Source organism: Rhinolophus sinicus, chromosome 3 (assembly GCF_057876585.1).
Source record: "Rhinolophus sinicus isolate RSI-liver-muscle chromosome 3, RSI-T2T, whole genome shotgun sequence".
NCBI classification, from domain to species: domain Eukaryota; kingdom Metazoa; phylum Chordata; class Mammalia; order Chiroptera; family Rhinolophidae; genus Rhinolophus; species Rhinolophus sinicus.
The window spans coordinates 199,022,530-199,040,480 of NC_142503.1; the positions used below are offsets into that span (position 1 = coordinate 199,022,530).

At 59.8% G+C, this 17,951-nt stretch overlaps 1 protein-coding gene across 1 annotated transcript; it reads left to right on the forward strand.

Annotated features, from left to right (window-relative positions):
* The first annotated feature begins 11,303 nt into the window (after positions 1–11,303).
* On the forward strand, positions 11,304–13,897 carry DIO3 (iodothyronine deiodinase 3). The gene has a single exon (XM_019747141.3). The coding sequence runs from the start codon at positions 11,931–11,933 to the stop codon at positions 12,843–12,845; it is 915 nt and encodes a 304-aa protein (XP_019602700.1). The 5' UTR covers positions 11,304–11,930; the 3' UTR covers positions 12,846–13,897.
* Positions 13,898–17,951: the final 4,054 nt, after the last annotated feature.

Below are 17,951 nucleotides of genomic sequence, written 5' to 3' on the forward strand. Positions count from 1 at the left end.
ACACAGCAGTCAGACCCAGAGCACCTGGCACTGTGGGACCTTCCTGGGACTTTGGGATGTCCTTCAGAAATACTCTGCAATTACCATCCTGCACTCAGGAAGGCTTTTCATCCTGAACAAGGGATAGAGATCAAGCAGTGCTCTGTCTACAGCGTGTCCTCAAGGCATCCCTTACGAGACAGGGAGTTACAGAAAGGCAGACTGAGGCCAAGGAGGTGAAGTGCTGCCCCGGTCACATGGCTGATTGGTGGCCGGGCAGGATTTGCATCCAGGTCTCTGAGACTCCAAGTCTTGGTTCCCACGCTCCTCCTGCTTGACGCAGGGCCTCTCTCCCCTCCCCCGACACTCCCTGCCGCGTTCCTGGCGCTCTCTCAGGGAGGAGAACACACTCTGAGTCTCTGTTTCCCGGGAGAAATCCATTTTCAGAATCTGGAGGTGTTGAAATGTGTTCTTTTTCCCTCTCCAAAGAGCACTTCTTGAGGACAGAGGTGCCCCGAGAATCCCCCTGGGGCGACCACCAGCCAGGCCGGTCCCAGCTGCCCTTGGAGGATGGCATGGCCCCAGCAGTGGGCCCAGCACAGGGTCTCAGGAGGTGACTATCGATCCTGAGCCATTGAGAGCTCAGGACACGTCAGAGACCTCCAGCCTCAACCTCAGAAGATGCTCATTTGCTGTCAGCCGGGCTGCTGGCAGCAGGGCAATTACTGAGCCCTCCTGCCCGGAGGACATGCCCGGGGCAGATTCCACTCTGCCTCCACCAGACTGTTCCCCTCTGGGTGACAGCTGGGCCCATGACAGTCACAGAACTCTTGGTCACAGAAGTCTCTTGCTAACGCATGAAGCATCTTCTGACCCAGGGATCAGGGTCTTGGGCTCAGGGGGTGGGGTGGCTGGCTGAGCAAGAAAAGAAGGAGAGGGAGGGAGGGCACAGGTGTGGAGGGGTTGCAGGGGAGATGGGGGAAGGGACAAAAAGGAAGAGGTGGGAGAGGGTGAGGAGGGGGGGGAGGGGCAGAATGTTGGGGTGGCTGGGCTTCCCCACCTGTGCACGGTCCTCCCCGGCCAGGCCCTCTCCCACCGCACTCACACCTGCCCAGCCTGCCCTATCAGGATTTGTTCTAGAAGAGGATCTGGCATTTCCCTCCCCATCCTGGTCTCTGCCCATTGCACAGGCAGCATTCCTGTGGCTCTGGTCCCTCCCCTAGGGTCTCCCTGTCTGATGCAGGCCCCTAACAGGGACCCATTGCAGGCCTGGGGTTTTGGGGAGCAATTCCTACTGTTCCTAGAGCCCAGTCCTAGATACGGGGGCTGGTGGGTTCCCTGGGCTTATGCCCAGAACCAGCAAGGCTAAGCCATGCACAGCGCATCACCCAGGCCCCCACAGCACCCCGGGTTAGCCTTCAGGACAGGAAGCACGTCGGCCTGAGGACAGGAGGGGACAGAGGGTGAGGAAGTTCAGAGGCCGGTTTGGGAACCTCCCCCTAGGGCAGCCATGTGCTTGCTCTGCCTGTCCCCCTCCACCCTCCAACCTGAACCCTCCATTTCTCACGTCCCCGAACAAGCCACCCTGAAACATCAGCAGTTAGTTCTTTGTTGGTCACAGAAGCCGGGTCCCTGCGGGCCAGCGTCTGTTCCTCTGCTGTCAGCATGGGCATCTTGTCCTAGTGACCACAGAGTAAAGGCCAGGCTCTCCACAGGTATATGAGGACAGCCAATCTGGGGACATGAGCAGGCAGCCCGCTGTACAGGACCAGCCCCAGGCCAACACCCAAATTGTCCTGGTGGCCCAGCATTCGCCTCCCCTCTACCAGGAGTCCCTCCAGCACAGAGGCTGGTTTGGGTCTTCAGAGCAGCTGCTGTGCTGTGGCTCCCGCCCAACCGGGCAGTAAACGGGTCAGGACAGAAGGAGGCGCCATTCCGCACCAGCCCTGAGCCACTGTGGGCTCCCTCGCTGGGCCTGCATCACACTGTGCAGAGGGCTCAGCCACCCCTCCCGCAGGACTGACATGTGGAAACCCTCCCCCTGGCATTTGGCCCACAGGAGGGACCTGATTAAGGTTGTGACGCGTCCCTGCCCCTCGGTGTACCAGGCAGAGTAGTCAGCGTGGCTGTGCTCTGCTCCTGAGAGATAAGACAGAACAGATTTTCCACAGTCATGCTGGGGACCGTGTTTCCAGCATGCTGAACAGCTTCACCGTGACAGGCTCCTGTCCCAGACAAATCCACCTCCCCTCAGGAGCCAGCCCCAGGCAGGGAAGGGAGGCAAGGCTACAGGTCCTGGTTCAGAGGGACCTCTCCTCCCCCCAAGGACTTGCCCAGCAGGTGAACTGGCAGAGAAATGGTGCGGTCCTCACACACCCAACCCCCCTATGTCCTCCACCCCCACCTCCACTGACAGGAGCCTGTAAATAATATCAGAGGCAGGGACTAAGTCAGCCCCCAGCCTTCTGTGTGTGTGTGTGTGTGTGTGTGTGTGTGTGTGTGTGTGTGTGTGTGTGTGTAGCTCTTTCTCAATGGCTCTCTCTCCCCAAGACCCTTGACCCCAGCTCTGGACCGGAAGTTCCTTCACACATCACCAGGTCCATCCCCATTGTAGAGGTGAGGACACAGAGGCCCAAAGGGGCAGGAGCGTGCCCCAGGTCACACACAGGGCAGTGTCCAAGTGGGAAGCTGGACTGTTCCCCAAAGGACTTGTCAAGTGCATCAGTGAGCCCCCAGTGCTATTTGGATCATGGGACATGGGGACGTCCACGAAGGGCAACCCACCTCCCTACCTGTCCACGAAGCTGCCTTCCAGGTGCTGGCGGGTCCTCTAGCCGTGCTTGTGGCTGTGATGGGGAAGGGGTGAGGCAGGACTCTAGACCTTACAGAAATGCATCTTTCCTCAAGACTGGGCTTCAGAGTCAATAGCCGGGGCTGGTGCAGCTGGGCAGAGGAGGGCAGGGCTGAGGGTGCAGCCCTGGGGCAGATAATTGCCCACGGCTCCAATGCCCAGGGCTTTGCCGAATAGCTGTTCAGGGCCCTCACTCCTACACGGGAGCTCACCCACTACCTCCTTGAATCGATGGGATGTGAGCAGACACGGAACAAGCAGTGGTTTCAAGGAGTTCATACATCAGGGCTGCCTCCTTCCCATGCCTCTGCCACCCAGTGAGATCAGGCCTGGGCAAGCCCGCCAGAGGACAGAGTAGAGCAGAGCCACCCTCCCAACCGGGGCCATCCAGGTCAGCTGACACCAGCCAACACCCGGGCAGGCCAGGGAGCCTGCCAATACCTGGACCAGCTGGACCCCACGGCACGTGAGAAGCAACCCTTTAGTGCTGTGTGGCTATTTGTTAGCCGGCATTATTACTCTGTCTGCCAATAGGTGGCAGATAGAGTCCCTAACTCACCAGGTAACACCTCCTGCTCTGAGATGCTCCGTACACCCCCTCAAACTGAGGCTCAGAGAGGCCAAGGGATTCTTTAAGGTCACACGAGGAGAGGGTGCAAATCCAGAAGCTCTCCTGGGACCCACGACCCCTTTGTGCTGGCCTGGCAGATAGGTGAGTCTGCTCTCAGGGGGCCCCATGGTCAGTGAGGGGCCAGTGGTAACCAGATCACTCTGGCTGATTCAGGATGTAAGCGGGGCACTTGTGCCAGGCCCTGAAGGAGAACGAGGAAGCGGGGAAGGTCTTCCTGGTGGAGGGACCAGCAGGAGCTTAGTCTCCTCTGGGGGCTCACTGATGCACTTGACAAGTCCTTCCGGGGACGGTCCAGCTTCCCGCTTGGACACTGCCGCGTGTGTGAGACCTGGGGCACGCTCCTGTCCCTTTGGACCTCTGTGTCCTCACCTCTACAATGGGGATGGACCTGGTGATCTGTGAAGAAACTTCTGGTCCAGGGCTGGGGCCAGGGGTCTTGGGGAGAGACAGCCATCGAGAAAAAGCTAGACACTCTCTTAGTCCACTCTGGCCAAGGGCCACCACCACCTCCTCCCCCTCCCTGCCCATGACACCCTGTGATGCTGAGAGTGTGGGTGCATTTCTCCCCTTGTAGAGCCGGACTGCTGCACCCCTTCCGTCAGACCCATCAGACACTGACCAAGGCGAGGCAGTCATATACACACTGCTCCTCCAGCCCGTGTGCCAGGTATGCGACATCCTCTGTCTCCTGGGCTCTCCATAAACCCATGAGCAGCGGGTACAGCACCCTCCTCCACGGATGAGCAATGGTAGCCAGAGGGGTTCAGGAGACGCCCAAGGCCACTCAGCCTCCAGGAGGCTGAGTCAGGATGTGCACCAAGGCTGTGAGATTCCAAAGGTCAAGCGTCCTTCACGTGGGAAGGTCTGGTCCTTACCGGATGATGGCTTCCGCTGATGGTCATTTGCACTGGTCATAGCCTGAGGGCCCTGGAATGGCCATTGTCAGACAAGCGTTTACACTGAAACAATTTCGGCTACAAAGGTTTTGGCCCCATGTCGCCAGCCGTGGAGGCTGCCGCAGGGCAGGATTCAGTGGACTCTTCCCCAGGGTGGGGGCTGTGGCTTTCACCCTCCCACCGTTCTCACTCTGGCTTGTCTTGTCAGCAGCCATCCTCTCCCTCTCCCTGTCACCCCCCCACACACACTCCGTGAATCCCAAAAGCAAAGCAAGCAGGTCTTATTATTCCCACGATGTGAGGCTTGCCCACCAATTCTGGACATCTTGTCCTGAGGCCCACGGGCACCTGTGACTCTGCATGTCCCCACAAACTCAGCAGCCTCCCCCACAGACCTCCTCGTCCCCAGGTCACCACACAGCCCCTCCTGGTCTCCCTACACCCTTCCCCTCCCTCTCAGGTGGGCCCCTCCATGATTACGTCCCTCTCATTAACTAGACGGTGTGAGTCAGACCTCAGCTACGTGTCCTCAGTCAAATCACTTCATCTCTCTGAGTCTCAGTCTTTTCATCTGTGAAGCGGGGATAATAAAAGTCTGTACCTCATTAATTACGTGGTATGTGTAACTGCCCGGGAAGGCCAGTTGTTACTGTCATCATGAATTTTACAGTTAATGTGCTAGACATATATGGGTCCACTAGCACCTCTCCCTCCCCTCCCCTATCTAGAAGGATCCACATAGTTCACTTGAGTTGGGAACCCTCTCTGACAGAGACAGGCACAGGACCCACATCTTACCAAAGGAGCTGACCCCTGGGTCCCCACTAGATTTCTGCCATGAGTAAATTGTGCTCTCTTCTCCGGGAGGCTAGGACACATGTTGCATTGACCTCCTGGGGCCATGTTGCCCACGTGTGGAGAGAGCCACCTGAGAAGCAAGTGGGTGCAGCAGAGATGGAGCTGATAGCCCAAGAGGCAAGGCGTTGGCAGCGTCCTGAACACCTGGATACACCTGTGCCTGAAGGTGTGGTTTCTCCTGGACTTTCCACTAACTGCAGCCAGCCAATTCCTTCTTAGCTACAGTTAGTTTGGACTGAGTGTCTACCATGTATAAACCTAAAGGGTCCTAACAAAACATAATTATTGGGGTCGGGGAGGTGCCTGGGGACCAATGGGCTGCACAGGGATGGTCTTCTGTAACAGGGACGCCCCCAACTTAATGACATGGCAGTGCCCTGGCAGGGCCCCAGCAGGACCTTTTGTGAGAAAGGAATGGAGCAAGCTGGTGTGCCCCTGAGCAGGAGCTCCCGGAGAACAGGGTTATGACACTTGTCGTGGTACCTGGCATTTGGTGGGGCTTGTGCCAGCTGTCACTATTATTTACACAGCACTTCCACGCACTGGACTATTCCAGGGGCTGTGCATGAATGACCAAACATTTTTTCACAATAACCTTGCTGAGAGGTGGGGTTGAATATGCTGCCCATTTCACAGATGACGAGATGGAGGCACAGAGAGTTCAGGTAATGTGCCCGAGGTCACAGAGCTTGGCCATGATGACAGAGCCTCATAGACCCAGCCTTCCCAGGCTTTCACGTCCCCCACCTGCTCTAGGAGGTCCTATGGAAGACTAGGAACCCTGTACAGGAGTGAGGAGGGAGGTCCAGAGCGCTCCCTCTGTCAGCACGCCTACCCCCTCCCAGGGCCTGGCCAGACCGGGCACTCCTCCAGGGCAGGCAATGTGCCTGATTCTCTCTGTGTGCGCCCAGGACCCCTGTGGAAGGCGGACAGGGGTGTACAAAAGGACAGCTGGTTCAGGAGGACACTCCCATCACAGAATAGCCAGGGGCTGTGGTGAAGTCTCATCAGTGAGCACATCCTGTCACCTCTTTACTGGTCTGAGCCATGGGCAGTGCCACATGAGGGTCCCTCTCCTGTCAGCGAGCCACACTCTTCGTCTCCTCTCATTCGCACTGATGATCCGAGATTCAGATGGAGACTGAGGCAAGCACAGCCACACACGCAGCCATGTGTGAGGTGCAGCTGGACGGTCATTGTTTATCTTTTGGACCCTGGGGACCATCACCAGCCAGATTTTACCACCGGGTCCTCCCTCTTGTTTTCACTTGTCCTTCTCACTGTGGTACCTCCTGGTGGTCCATGGCTTTCTACAAGGGACCTGAAGTACATTTTGGAACAAGGCTGGGTATAAATAGACACACACACACGTGTACACCTGGCATTGCCTTGCATGACACAGAGAACACAACGTCAGGTTCATCTCTCAGTTGAGAAATCTGAGGCTTGGAGAAGCACAGGAACTTGGGGTGCCTTCTTCTGGCTGGTTGTACCCTGCCTTTTCCCAGAGAGGGTAGGAGATGGACAGGACGGACCCAAAGGTGGCCCTCCAGCCAGTGTTGGGGTTTAGAGCAGGATATGCCTTTTACACATATGGCGCAGCATCCCAATACCCCACCAGTCCCAGGTAGTCCCCAGGCGGCCCCAGGTAGTCTCCCACCTCCAGAGGGGCCTGCCTGAGCCCCGGGGAGCACTGGTGGGGGCTTCGCTGTGTCTGCATTTGGAGCTGGAGCAAGTCAGAGCCCACGCTGGGTCTGAGCATTGGGATCAGGCCTCAGAGCTGTGGCAGAAACAGGGAGAGGAAAGGTGGTACTGGGAGCAAGAAATGAGGACAGGAGGTCAGAGGGGGTCTCAGGTGGGGGTCTCACCAGCCCCACAACAGCACACAGGAGCACGGCAGGGCCTGCAGGACTTCCTAGAACCCTATGGAGTGTGGAGAGGCAGCATGGGAAAGCATTGGAAACTGCCATCAGAAGAGGCCCAAGGGAGGGACAGGATGTGTCCAGGTGACAGCAGGTTACCTGGCATCACCTCCAGGCTTGCTCCTCTCCTCGACCAGGAGCCCCAGGCCTCCTCCACCCCCACAATGCTGCCCAAACAGCTGCTCCATCCAGGCCCTAGAGCCCCAACAAGCTCTCCTGGCTTAGCTCCCAGGCTGCCCAACCATCCCAGGGCCCCACCATCTGTCCCTTTCTGGGCTCACACTACTGGGAGGGCCTCTGGCTGGGGCCTGAAGAGGGACAGAGACCTGCTGTCTTGAGGACACCTTGAAGACCACACCCCGGAGCCCTCAGCCACCGCCCCCTGCAGGGTGTCCACCTGTTCAGTCTAGCCAAGCTGGAGTTAGGAGAGGTGGACAGAAGCTTGGAAAGAAGAACTCATTCTTAAAGTTAATGAGAAGTGTGAGCACATCTGTGGGAGGGCCCAGCACTCCTGGGAGGGCCTGCTTAGCCCAGCGGCCAGGGGACGGGTGGACCCCTCAGACGCCACACCCACGGGGGATTGCCCAAGGACTGCTCTCGGCCGCGGGTCCTGTAAGACCTCACTCAGCCCCGGCTGCCAACAGGTCCTACCTTACGCACTGCTGCTGGTGTGCAAAAGGGCAGAATGAAACATCCTGAAATTCTCCTGAAATAAGTTTTCAGTAAGTCCACACTGCATTCATTTACTCATTTCACAGAGGTTTATTGGTCCTCTCCCAGGTGCCGGGCGAGTTCAGAGTAGTCACCATAAAGGACCCAGCTGGGCCATCCTGGGAGAAACTGGGCCAGGGCAGCAGCAGACACAGACATGGTTGCTGAAAGCCACCCCTGCTGAGGCTGCAGGAGGGATGGGAGAGCACAGGAGGGAATGGAGGAAGGGCTCCGCTCCCTGGGGGGTGGCGGGGGAGCTGGGCAGGTTGGGCCCAGGTGGAGGTGAAGGTGGGAGAAGAGGAATGAGAGTCGCTAGGGGACACAGAAGGGCTGAGGGAACAGCATGAGTGGAGGCTCAGAGGCAGATCAGTGTCGGGGAAGTCCCAGAGCATCGAGGCCAATGGAGGGGGAGCCAGACAGGGTCAGTGGCCAAGGAAGGCTCAGGCCCAGGCAGCCAGGACACGATGAGGCGGAGCAAGGGCACAGCCTGCACATACCTGTGACTCTGTGACTCTTCACCAGGTATGCGGCGGGCCCATTTCCTCCCAGAGGCCTCAGGAGGCCGTCCTTGCCCATGGCAGTCTCAGCACCAACCTCTCTGGGTACTCTCAGGCCCACCCCACACCCACCCACCAAGCCCCACACACGACAGGGGGAGGGACCGGGGTCTGGCACACCTCTGAGCCCTCCCTTCCACAGAGAGACAGCCCCAGTGAGGACAGTCCGGAAGCAGGGAGGCCGCCTGAAACCCAGCCCTCCTCTGGCCCAGGGCCCTTGCCAAGTTGCTCCTGGATACCAAACGGGTCCAGTTCAACTTGTCCCTCCTTTTCTTTCCCCTGCCCGCCCCCTGCTGGAGCTGTGAGAGGGCAGGAAGGAAGGGGGCAGGCCTAACCAGGCTCAGTGGCATGGGGAACAGCCCTAGCTCCAACAGCGTCCCCCACCCCACAGGGCAGACCTGCCAAGCCCACTGGGGCCAGGCCTCCGGTGAGGCCCGGAGCTCCCCCACGTCCCATTGGATCTTGGCCTTGGGCCAAGACTCTCGCTGCTGACCCCTAGGACAGGTGAGGACAGGATGGAAAGCTGGTAGGAAGGGCCAGGTCTAAGGTGAGCTGGGGTGCTGCCCTGGGCTGCAGGGAAGGGTGGGGTAAGGGGCTGCTTGGGGAGGAGAGAGGGTTTGGGAGAGAAAAAGGAGAAGAAGGGAGGAGCGGTTGGGGGATAGAGCACTGCAGTAAGAGTCACTAAACCAGGATCTGTGTCCCAAAGGCCAGTACCCCGCAACCTTGGGTCTGCCCTTACCTGCACAAGGGGCTGTGGGAGCCAGGTGGGCCTGAGCACCATGTCCAGTGTTCTGGAATCCTGAGGTGCGGAGTGTAACCTGTCAGCACAAGAAACAGAGCAGATCCCCACAGCACCTGACAGCACTGACTGTGCTCCTGCTCCCAGCCTCCCTGGGGCTGGAGGGTGTGTGTCCCCGCTGTGGGCTGGGCTGGGCTGGCCCGAAAAGGGGACCAGAGGAGCCAGTCTTACATTTGCCCCAGACCACTCCCACACACACCCCCACCCCCACCAGATCACAGGCGGCAGAAGAGGCTCTCCCAGCCCAAGGTGGCTTTTCATTTTCTGAGACTAAGCGTGGAAGGGGGTGGGGGGGTGAGGGGTGGAGAGGGGACTGTCCCAGCTCCTGTGTGGGTGGGGGCTGGACAGATCCCTGACTGGCACTCCCCAGAAATCAAGGAATCAGGGCTTAAGAGTTTGTCCAACAAAAGCTGGACTCCCCTTGCCCCTGCCCAGGAGTGGGCACCCCCAAGCCCCCAAACCTCTCAAGAGACCTGCCAAGTAGGAATCTTCTCTCCCAATACCTACCCCCAAAACAGAAAGGCAAGGAAAGGAAACAATATGCTAATGAAAAGGAGCCCTGTGGAAGGGCAGCAGAAAAGTGGCCACCACCCCCCTGAGCTGCCCCAGCCAGGTCTGGCTCAGGAAAAATTCCCTAGCCCACCTGAAAGGCCCCTACCCAGGGTGGTGAGGGCCCAGTGCAGGTGCTAGGAAGTAGGGGGATGAAGCTGGCTTCCCTCTGGGTGGGCAGTTCCTGGGCTGTGCAGCCCCCAACACCCCTGTCCCAGGCGGCAGAGAAATCACCAGGTTGGGAGAAAGAGAACAGGGGCTACATTCACGCGCCCCCTTCTTCCACTCGGGGTCTTGATCTACTGGAGCCAGCGGGAAGCTCAGGGGGCAGAGGGTCCCGCCAAGGCCATGAAAACTGGAGGGGAGGACCCAAGTCGGCTACTCCTGCGCCCGCTGGGTCCCTCTGGGTCCTGGGTGGGAGCTCCTTGCCCTGTGGTTCACTTCTCGGGTCTTGTTCCCTCGCCACCATCGCCGCTGAGGCTGGCGATTTGCCCTCGCCTTCTCCGGCCCAGCGAGCTCCCACCTCCGCCCGGGCGCGAGCGCGGTCTGCGTCCCGGGAAGAAGTTAGGCGGCTGGTCCCAGGGCAGCCGGCACACGGGACGCAGGCAGCGGTGGCGCCAGACTCGGGCTCTGCTACCGCCGCCCTAGAAAGTCCCCGCGACTCCGAGGGCATCCCGTGGGGGTTCGACTCCCCAGACGGGTACAAATCGCTCGCGACTGAGCGCAGGCCGCGCCCCCGAAGGACAAGGCGGGCCGAGGAGAAGCGGGACTTGCTCCGGCTTCGGGTACCCCAGGTCAAGGCACTTCCCCGCCCCGCCGCCCCTGAGATCAAGTTGGTTGCCCCGCGCTGCGCGCAGCGAGCAATCAGAAGGACGCGGCAGTAGGGCGGGCCAGGGCCCCACGGAATTGGGGAGTTGCCCCCGCACCCCTAAAAGCTTCAACACACATTCCCGATTGAGAGTACGCACTTTCTGGGTCCTGGCGCCTCCGCGGTGAGTCGAGCAGCTGCGCTCGCGGTCGACGAGGGTGGCTCAGCTCGGGCGCTCCAGTCTCGACGTTCCCGGGGCAGAGAGCAACGTCCGGGGACGCACGGGACGGGTGCGCCCGGCGGCCAGGGCTGCGCCCAGCGAGGCAAGCCGCGAGAGGGGAGCGCTCCGCCGTTCAGGCAACAGCTACCCCTAGTGGGAGAGCCGCCGGGGCCGCCACTGCCCCGCGCGGATGCCCCGCGCCCCGCGCCCCGTGCCCCCGGGTCTGCTGGGCGCAGGGACTGCGCTGCTTTCCCCAACCCACCCCGTTTCCAGCGCCCGATGCTCACCCGCCCGCGGGCCCTGCCCTCCGCACCTCCCCGCTGGGCCCCAGGCCGCTGACCCGAGAACAGCGGCGCAGGGCAGGGACGCGATGGGACGGGGCGGCCGCGGCCCGGGCGGCGCGCGGCGGCCACGGGCAGCAGCGGGGGACGCCGAGCGCCGTGTGCGTGGCGGTGCGGTGCGGGGGGCGGCCGTGTGCGAGGCGCGAGTGTGAGCGCGCGCGGGAGACGAGCGGGCGGGCGGGCTCCGGGAGGCGAGCGGCGCCCGCGGGCGAACGAGGAAGGCGGCGGAGACCCAAAGTTGCCTCCTCGCGAGCCCGCGTCCCCCGCGGGCGGGAGCCGGGGCCAGGGAAGCCGCGGCCGCGGACCCGGGCTCCCGCGGCACCTGGGCAGCGGCCCCTCACGAGCAGCAGCGGCGGGGGCGGCGTTGGCGGCGGCGGCGCGCGGGAAGCGAACCCGAGCTGCGGCGAGGTTCGGCAGCCGCGGAGGAGCTCCGCTCAGGTGAGCGGCGAGAGCGGTGCGGGCCGGGGCCAGGCTGCCAGGACCAGGGCCGCGCCAGCGCTCGCACTAGCTGGAGGACCTCCACAGCGGACGCCTGGGTCCCTGGTCCAGCTCGCCGTCCCGGGCGACATCCCCAGCCGGGGTCCACCGCCCCGGAGAGCTGGCCTCGCGTTCCGGCCCCTGGCCCGACCGCCCCGCCCTCCGGCCGCGGGCGCCCGCCCCCGGCCCATGATTTCTAAGGCATTGGTCGCGCGGCTGGGGGATCCCTCCGGGCTCAAGTTGCAAGGGGGCGGGCCCTGGCCGGAGGTGGAGTCTCCCGCCAATTGAAGCCTCCGCTATAAATCGAGCTTCCCGCACAGCCGAAGCCCAGATGCCTCGCCAGGCCGCCCCGCGGTTGGTGGTTGGAGACGGCGACGGGTCCCAGGGGGTTTCGGGGGCTGCAGCCAGCATGCTCCGCTCCCTGCTGCTTCACTCCCTGAGGCTCTGCGCCCAGACAGCCTCGTGCCTCGTGCTCTTCCCGCGCTTCCTCGGCACGGCCTTCATGCTCTGGCTCCTCGACTTCCTGTGCATCCGCAAGCATTTCCTGGGCCGCCGCCGCCGGGGTCAGCCCGAACCTGAAGTGGAGCTCAACAGTGACGGCGAGGAGGTGCCCCCTGACGACCCGCCTATCTGCGTGTCCGACGACAACCGCCTGTGCACCCTAGCGTCGCTGAAGGCGGTGTGGCACGGCCAGAAATTGGATTTCTTCAAGCAGGCTCACGAGGGCGGTCCAGCGCCCAATTCCGAGGTGGTCCTGCCGGACGGCTTTCAGAGCCAACACATCCTCGATTACGCGCGAGGAAACCGCCCACTGGTGCTCAATTTCGGCAGCTGCACCTGACCACCATTCATGGCGCGCATGAGCGCCTTCCAGCGCCTGGTCACCAAGTACCAGCGCGACGTGGACTTTCTCATCATCTACATCGAGGAGGCGCACCCCTCCGACGGCTGGGTCACCACGGATTCCCCCTATAGCATCCCGCAGCACCAGAGCCTGGAAGACCGGGTCAGTGCGGCGCGGGTGCTGCAGCAAGGTGCGCCCAGCTGCGCTCTCGTCCTGGACACCATGGCCAACTCCAGCAGCTCGGCCTATGGCGCCTATTTCGAGCGCCTTTATGTCATCCAAAGTGGCATCATTATGTACCAGGGTGGCCGTGGCCCGGATGGCTACCAGGTCTCCGAGCTGCGCACCTGGTTGGAGCGCTACGATGAACAGCTGCACAGCGCTCAGCCTCGTCGAGTGTAGACAACCAACGGACAATTGACTGAACTTGGCAGGCCCTGCCTTCGAGCCTTCTAAGCCCACGTGCAAACGCCCCAAACGAAGTCAGATTTGGCAAGGGCCCAGTGACACAGCTGTGCTGAGCCACAGATCGCAGGCTGGGTCTGCCGTCCTCAGCCAAACTACCTGAAGACTTTCCCCCACCCCCACTCTGCTTCTGTGACTGTACTTCGCCTATACCTGCCTGGCTGGCTCTAAATCTCCTTATGAGTGCGGGTGCGGCGCCACCCTTTCCCTGTGTGCCCCTGTTCTTGTCCTGCAGAGGTCCCTGCTGTGCTCTCTCGCATCTCCTCCCCAGATAAAAGCCAGCGTGCCTTTTGGCAGGCTCAGCGACCCCCACGCAACGACTCTGGCTGCATTCTCGCGCCCTGATTGCAGCTGGGTTCCAGCAGCCATGCACCTTGTGCAGCTCGCCCTAGTTGCATTGCACCCACACCTGTCGCGCGGGGAGGGGATGCCCTGTTGTTTTTGTGTCTATGTCTTGTCTCTAAGTTGGGGGAGGGGGTGGGATGGGGAAAGGTGGGCAGGGTATTTTCCCCCCTTATTTTGGGTGCTCATGAGCTCCTCTGCTGATGACGAACTGTCTCTAACTGGTCTCGACCACGAGCTGCTTCTGAAATGCAGGGGGTCGCAGCAGCGCCTAAACCCAGTGGGGGGGAAAGTGCTCTGGGTTTCCATGAGGAAACCACCATAAACAGGGTGGGAGAGGGAGATTGGGAACTGCTTCAGGACCAGAGAAGGACGGCTAGAGAGCCATTGGCGAGGTTCACAGCGCCCCAGGAACAAGGAAGAGGCTGAGCCTCCGGGTAAACGGGGTTTGGGTGGCAGAGTCCAGGGGGACGGGAATGGCGGGAGAGCCTGGGGACCCCGAGTGAGGGGCCTCCTAGGCAGAGCTGCTGATTGTTGTGCCGAGAGGTGGGGGCCTCTGACTTGAAGGCCATTTGGTGAGTGTTTTGCTGGAAATAGTCCCTGTATATAAACTTCTTTTACGATAATAAAGGCCTGAAGTAAACTGCTTTCGGGTTGCCTTTGGTCCCTTTATTTTTCCTTCCCCCTGAATAGCCGCGAGAATTAAACACAAATCTCTCCCTCTTGTCCCCATAGTGACCCTGGGGGGAAGGGTGGCTGGAAGGAACCGAAGCAGGCTGGGGCGCGGGAGGGGGACGAAGAGGGAAAGGGCCTGTGGCGGTACTGGGGGCGCACACACGCGCATGCACACACTAGTAGTGGAGAATTTGGGGTCGGAAGAAGAGCGAGGAAGCCGAGTCTGGAGGGGTCCTGGAGGGAGGCGGGAGAAACATGGGGGTCCTCACTTGGCGCGCGCGCGCACGCACGCACGCACATACACGCGCACACACACACGTTACAGCTGCCCCTGCAGCCGCGCGTCTAACTTCTCCGAATGTCCGACCGTGTAGGGAGGGAGGTGGTGTGGGGGGGCCACGGGGGCTTTGGACTAGGTAGTGCTGAGCTCCCTGACGCCGCGGGCGCCTCTGCACACCTGGCTCCTCCCTAGCTCCCTTCCAGCACCTGGCTTCTCCCTCGCCCCCTTTCCACACCTGCAAAATCGTCTCCCCACCCCCATCTCCCAATCCCATGCCGCGCTGCTGGGGTCTGCAGGAGGCCCTACTGCAAAGCGCACAGTGGCGGAGGGAGGTGTGGTGGAGAGGGAGGGCAGCCGTGCAGCGCCATCACTCTAGCAGCAGCACCTACTGCGGGGCGGGGGTGGGGCGGAGTGCGCCCCCCTCCGATGGATCCCCCTCCTCCTGCGCCTCCTTAGCTTCCCCAAGTTCCAGCCAAGCCTCCACCATCCTCAAAGTGCTCGGGGCTGGGAAGCGAAGGAAAACCGGGAGGACGAACGGAGAAAGAGGGGCGTGGCCGTTGCCGGGACTGGAGCTGGGGGAGGCGGGGGTCGCGGCGTTTAGCAGAGATCCCCGCCCGCAGTCCAGACTGGGTGCCCCAAGCAATTCCAGTCTCACTCTCTCCCCTGCTGCTCCCTGGGTGGGGGCTAGTGACACCTGGAGCAGAAGAGTGGGTGGGGGGGAGACAGAGGAAAAGAGCGCTGAGGCAGGAGTCCCCGGACCCGGAGTTCGGGGAGCTGGGCAGCCAAACAGCCCGAGCCCGGGAACCCAGGACCGTCCGTGGGGGGGAAGACGGGGGAGTGTCGGTGAGCGTCTGGGTGTGAGCGCGCGTGCACTTAGGAGGTGTCTGAGCGAGTGAGTGGGGTCACAGCAGGCGGGAGGGAAGAGAGGCCCGTTCCACCTACGTCGCCTCCAATTCCGCGCCCAGCCCCCACGCTGCTCCTCGGTGAAAACTTTTTGAAACTGACACCTTGAGCTGGGGGAAAAAACTTTTTTTTTTTTTTTTTTTTTTTGCTTTAGAAGTATTTAAATTGAAAAATAACTTTTAAGAAAAAATTGGCACAGATGGTATTTCTGCATCTCCCCTCTCCCTCCTCCCCGCGCGCCGCTTCTCTCCGGGTTATCCCCAAGAGGAACAGAGCAACCGGCAGGGACGCGACGCGGTGCAGGGGAGGGCCGGTCCCGAGCTCCAGCCCGCGCTGGCCCGGGTAGGGGTTTGCCGGCTGGGAGGAAGCAGAGGACGGCACAGGACAGCGAGGGGGCCACCGAGGGGAGTCACACGGCGCTCCGGCGCTCCCCGGACCCGCCCGCCGCTTCGGAGTACAGTTGGACGCGCAGAACGACCTCCTGTCCTCGCGGAGCTGCGCTCCTAGGCCTCCCCGGGCTCCCGGGACCAAAACTCCGAGCGCTGGGAGCCGGGACGTGCGGCTCCTGCCACTGCCCACGCGGCCGGCGTGCTGGGCGCCCCAGGGGCTTCCTGCACACCACCACCACCAGAAACACATTTCTCCTCTCGTTTCCTCCTCCCTCTCCCTTCCTCCCCTTCATCTTTCCGTTTCTTTCTCTCTTCCTTTTCCTTCCTTTTCTTGTTTCTTCCTTTCTCTTTCTTTTCCTATAAATCTCCCCTCCTTATACAAATAATGCTTGTTCATTGCGTGTGCCCTTTCAAACTTGCCTGTCTCCCCAGTCTCCCACACTTCCAAAGATATATTTTAAAAACAAGAGCCGGGTAGCCTTTTCTAGCCTGATACTAACTTTTTACTTCTGGAAGCTGTCGTTCCATGTCAGTAAGTGTCTTTGAATGCCACCAGGCCACATTGTCCAATCGACGCCGGGCATGCTCCCTGCGCCCCAGGTGTGAGGGAGATCTCATTACCACAAAGGAAGGGTTCCTGCAGCCCCAGCTCACAGCTCTGCACCCTTTCCCCGCTAGCACATTTCTTAAGTGAAATTGCCAGGTCAAGGAGCCTGCAAGCCTTTAAAGATGTCTGCTCTGCCATATTTTGCTAAACTGCCTTCCGGAAAGTCTATTTGATTTTGTTGTTTTACATTTTCCCGGTGCTGTTGCTTCTTTATTTTTAAGTGAAAAATGTGAAAATGATACACAAATTGATTCTCAATGTTAAATTTTAAATAAAGGAGAACCTAGAGCAGAAAGTGCCAAGCCTCACTTGGCGCAGGATCTTTCAAAATGCAAGGCCAGACCCAGCAGCCGACCATGAAGGCAACTCATCAGCTGGAGCCCAGCATTCTGAAGAACTGAAATAAAATCAGTACAGTATAAATACCAGTGTACATCCCACTTAGGGTAACAACAGTTTTCTGAAACTTGTTTCTGTGTGTGTGTGTGTGTGTGTGTGTGTGTGTGTGTACAAGGTGGCTGATGTGAAATGTATTTCTCCTGAGGGATCAAAAATGTTTGGAAATGCTTCAAAGCCACTACTGTAGAGTCTCCATTCTTCCCTCGTCTGGGACAGCCCCTGTGAACTGTGGGGTGTTTCCTTCCAGACTCTACTTCACCCATTAACATTCTCAGATACAGGTTCCGTAGTCAGGACCACAGTGCGCTGTGTTTGATGATTGCCCCACCCATCTCACACACTTTTCTCCTGCCAGTCCCCATCTCGGCACCTTTACCCATCCATACATCTAGTCTGAACAGGTCCGTGCCTGCAGCATGACTTGTGCAGGCACCAGCAGATGTCTGAGCTCCATGCCCCCCCCCCCCAGGAGGAGCTCATCTCTGCCCTCCAGGAACGCGGGGTCAGTTGTGGGGGGTGAGACAACCATTGTTCTTGTCGCTACCCTCATCATCATCCTAGTCATTAGTATTTTTAAGGTCCAGGATGGCTTAGCACGAGGTTTAGCCTTAAGCAGGGAGAGGAAGGAAAGGCATTAAATAAGTTCACAGAGAAGGTCTTATTTGCCCTTGAAGGCAGTGCCTCCTCCAGGAAGACATGGAGAGAACATCCTTGTGGAGGGCGCTGCCAGTGCAAAGCCATGGAGGCCTGAAGGTATAAATTGTGTTCAGAAGGCAAGTAGCCCCCAGTGTGACTGCAAAGCAGGAGGGTGGTGGGGGGGGAGGGAAGAGAGGAATGTCGGGCACCTTGAGCACCAGCCCAGGGTCTCTGCTGAGCCACAGGGATGGGACCCTCAGACAGGGAAGCCGGGAAGTCAAAGGGAGAGGCGAAGGGGTGGGGGAAGTCTGGGGATGAGGGTTGGTGGGACAACTGCACTTTCAGGGGACACGCTGGTACCCCCGCTTTGGAGCCAGCAACTGTCCTCTAGGTACTTGCCTGAAGGAAATACTCAAACGACTGGGCAAAGAGGTAGGTAGTCACCAAGAGGGGCATGGCTTCCCCTTTATAGTATTCATACATCCGTCTGCAGAGAAACAATATTCTAAACCATGGGGCCACCCACGCATGGAATAGTAAGAAATGACATCTGCATGTTTGCTCTGGGGCCAGGCGCTGGGCACAGTTCTTCATGGGGAGTATTGGATTTGGTCATCCTAATATCCCTCAGATAAATGTGATCATTGGCCCCATTTCATTGATGAAAAAACTGAGGTTTGACGTGGTTGGAGTAAGCTGGCCCAAGGTGTTATAGGCTGAATTGTGTCCTCCTCCAAAATTTATATGATGAAGTCCTAACCCCTACTACCTCAGAATGTGGCCTGATTTGGAAATAGGACCTTTAAAGAGGT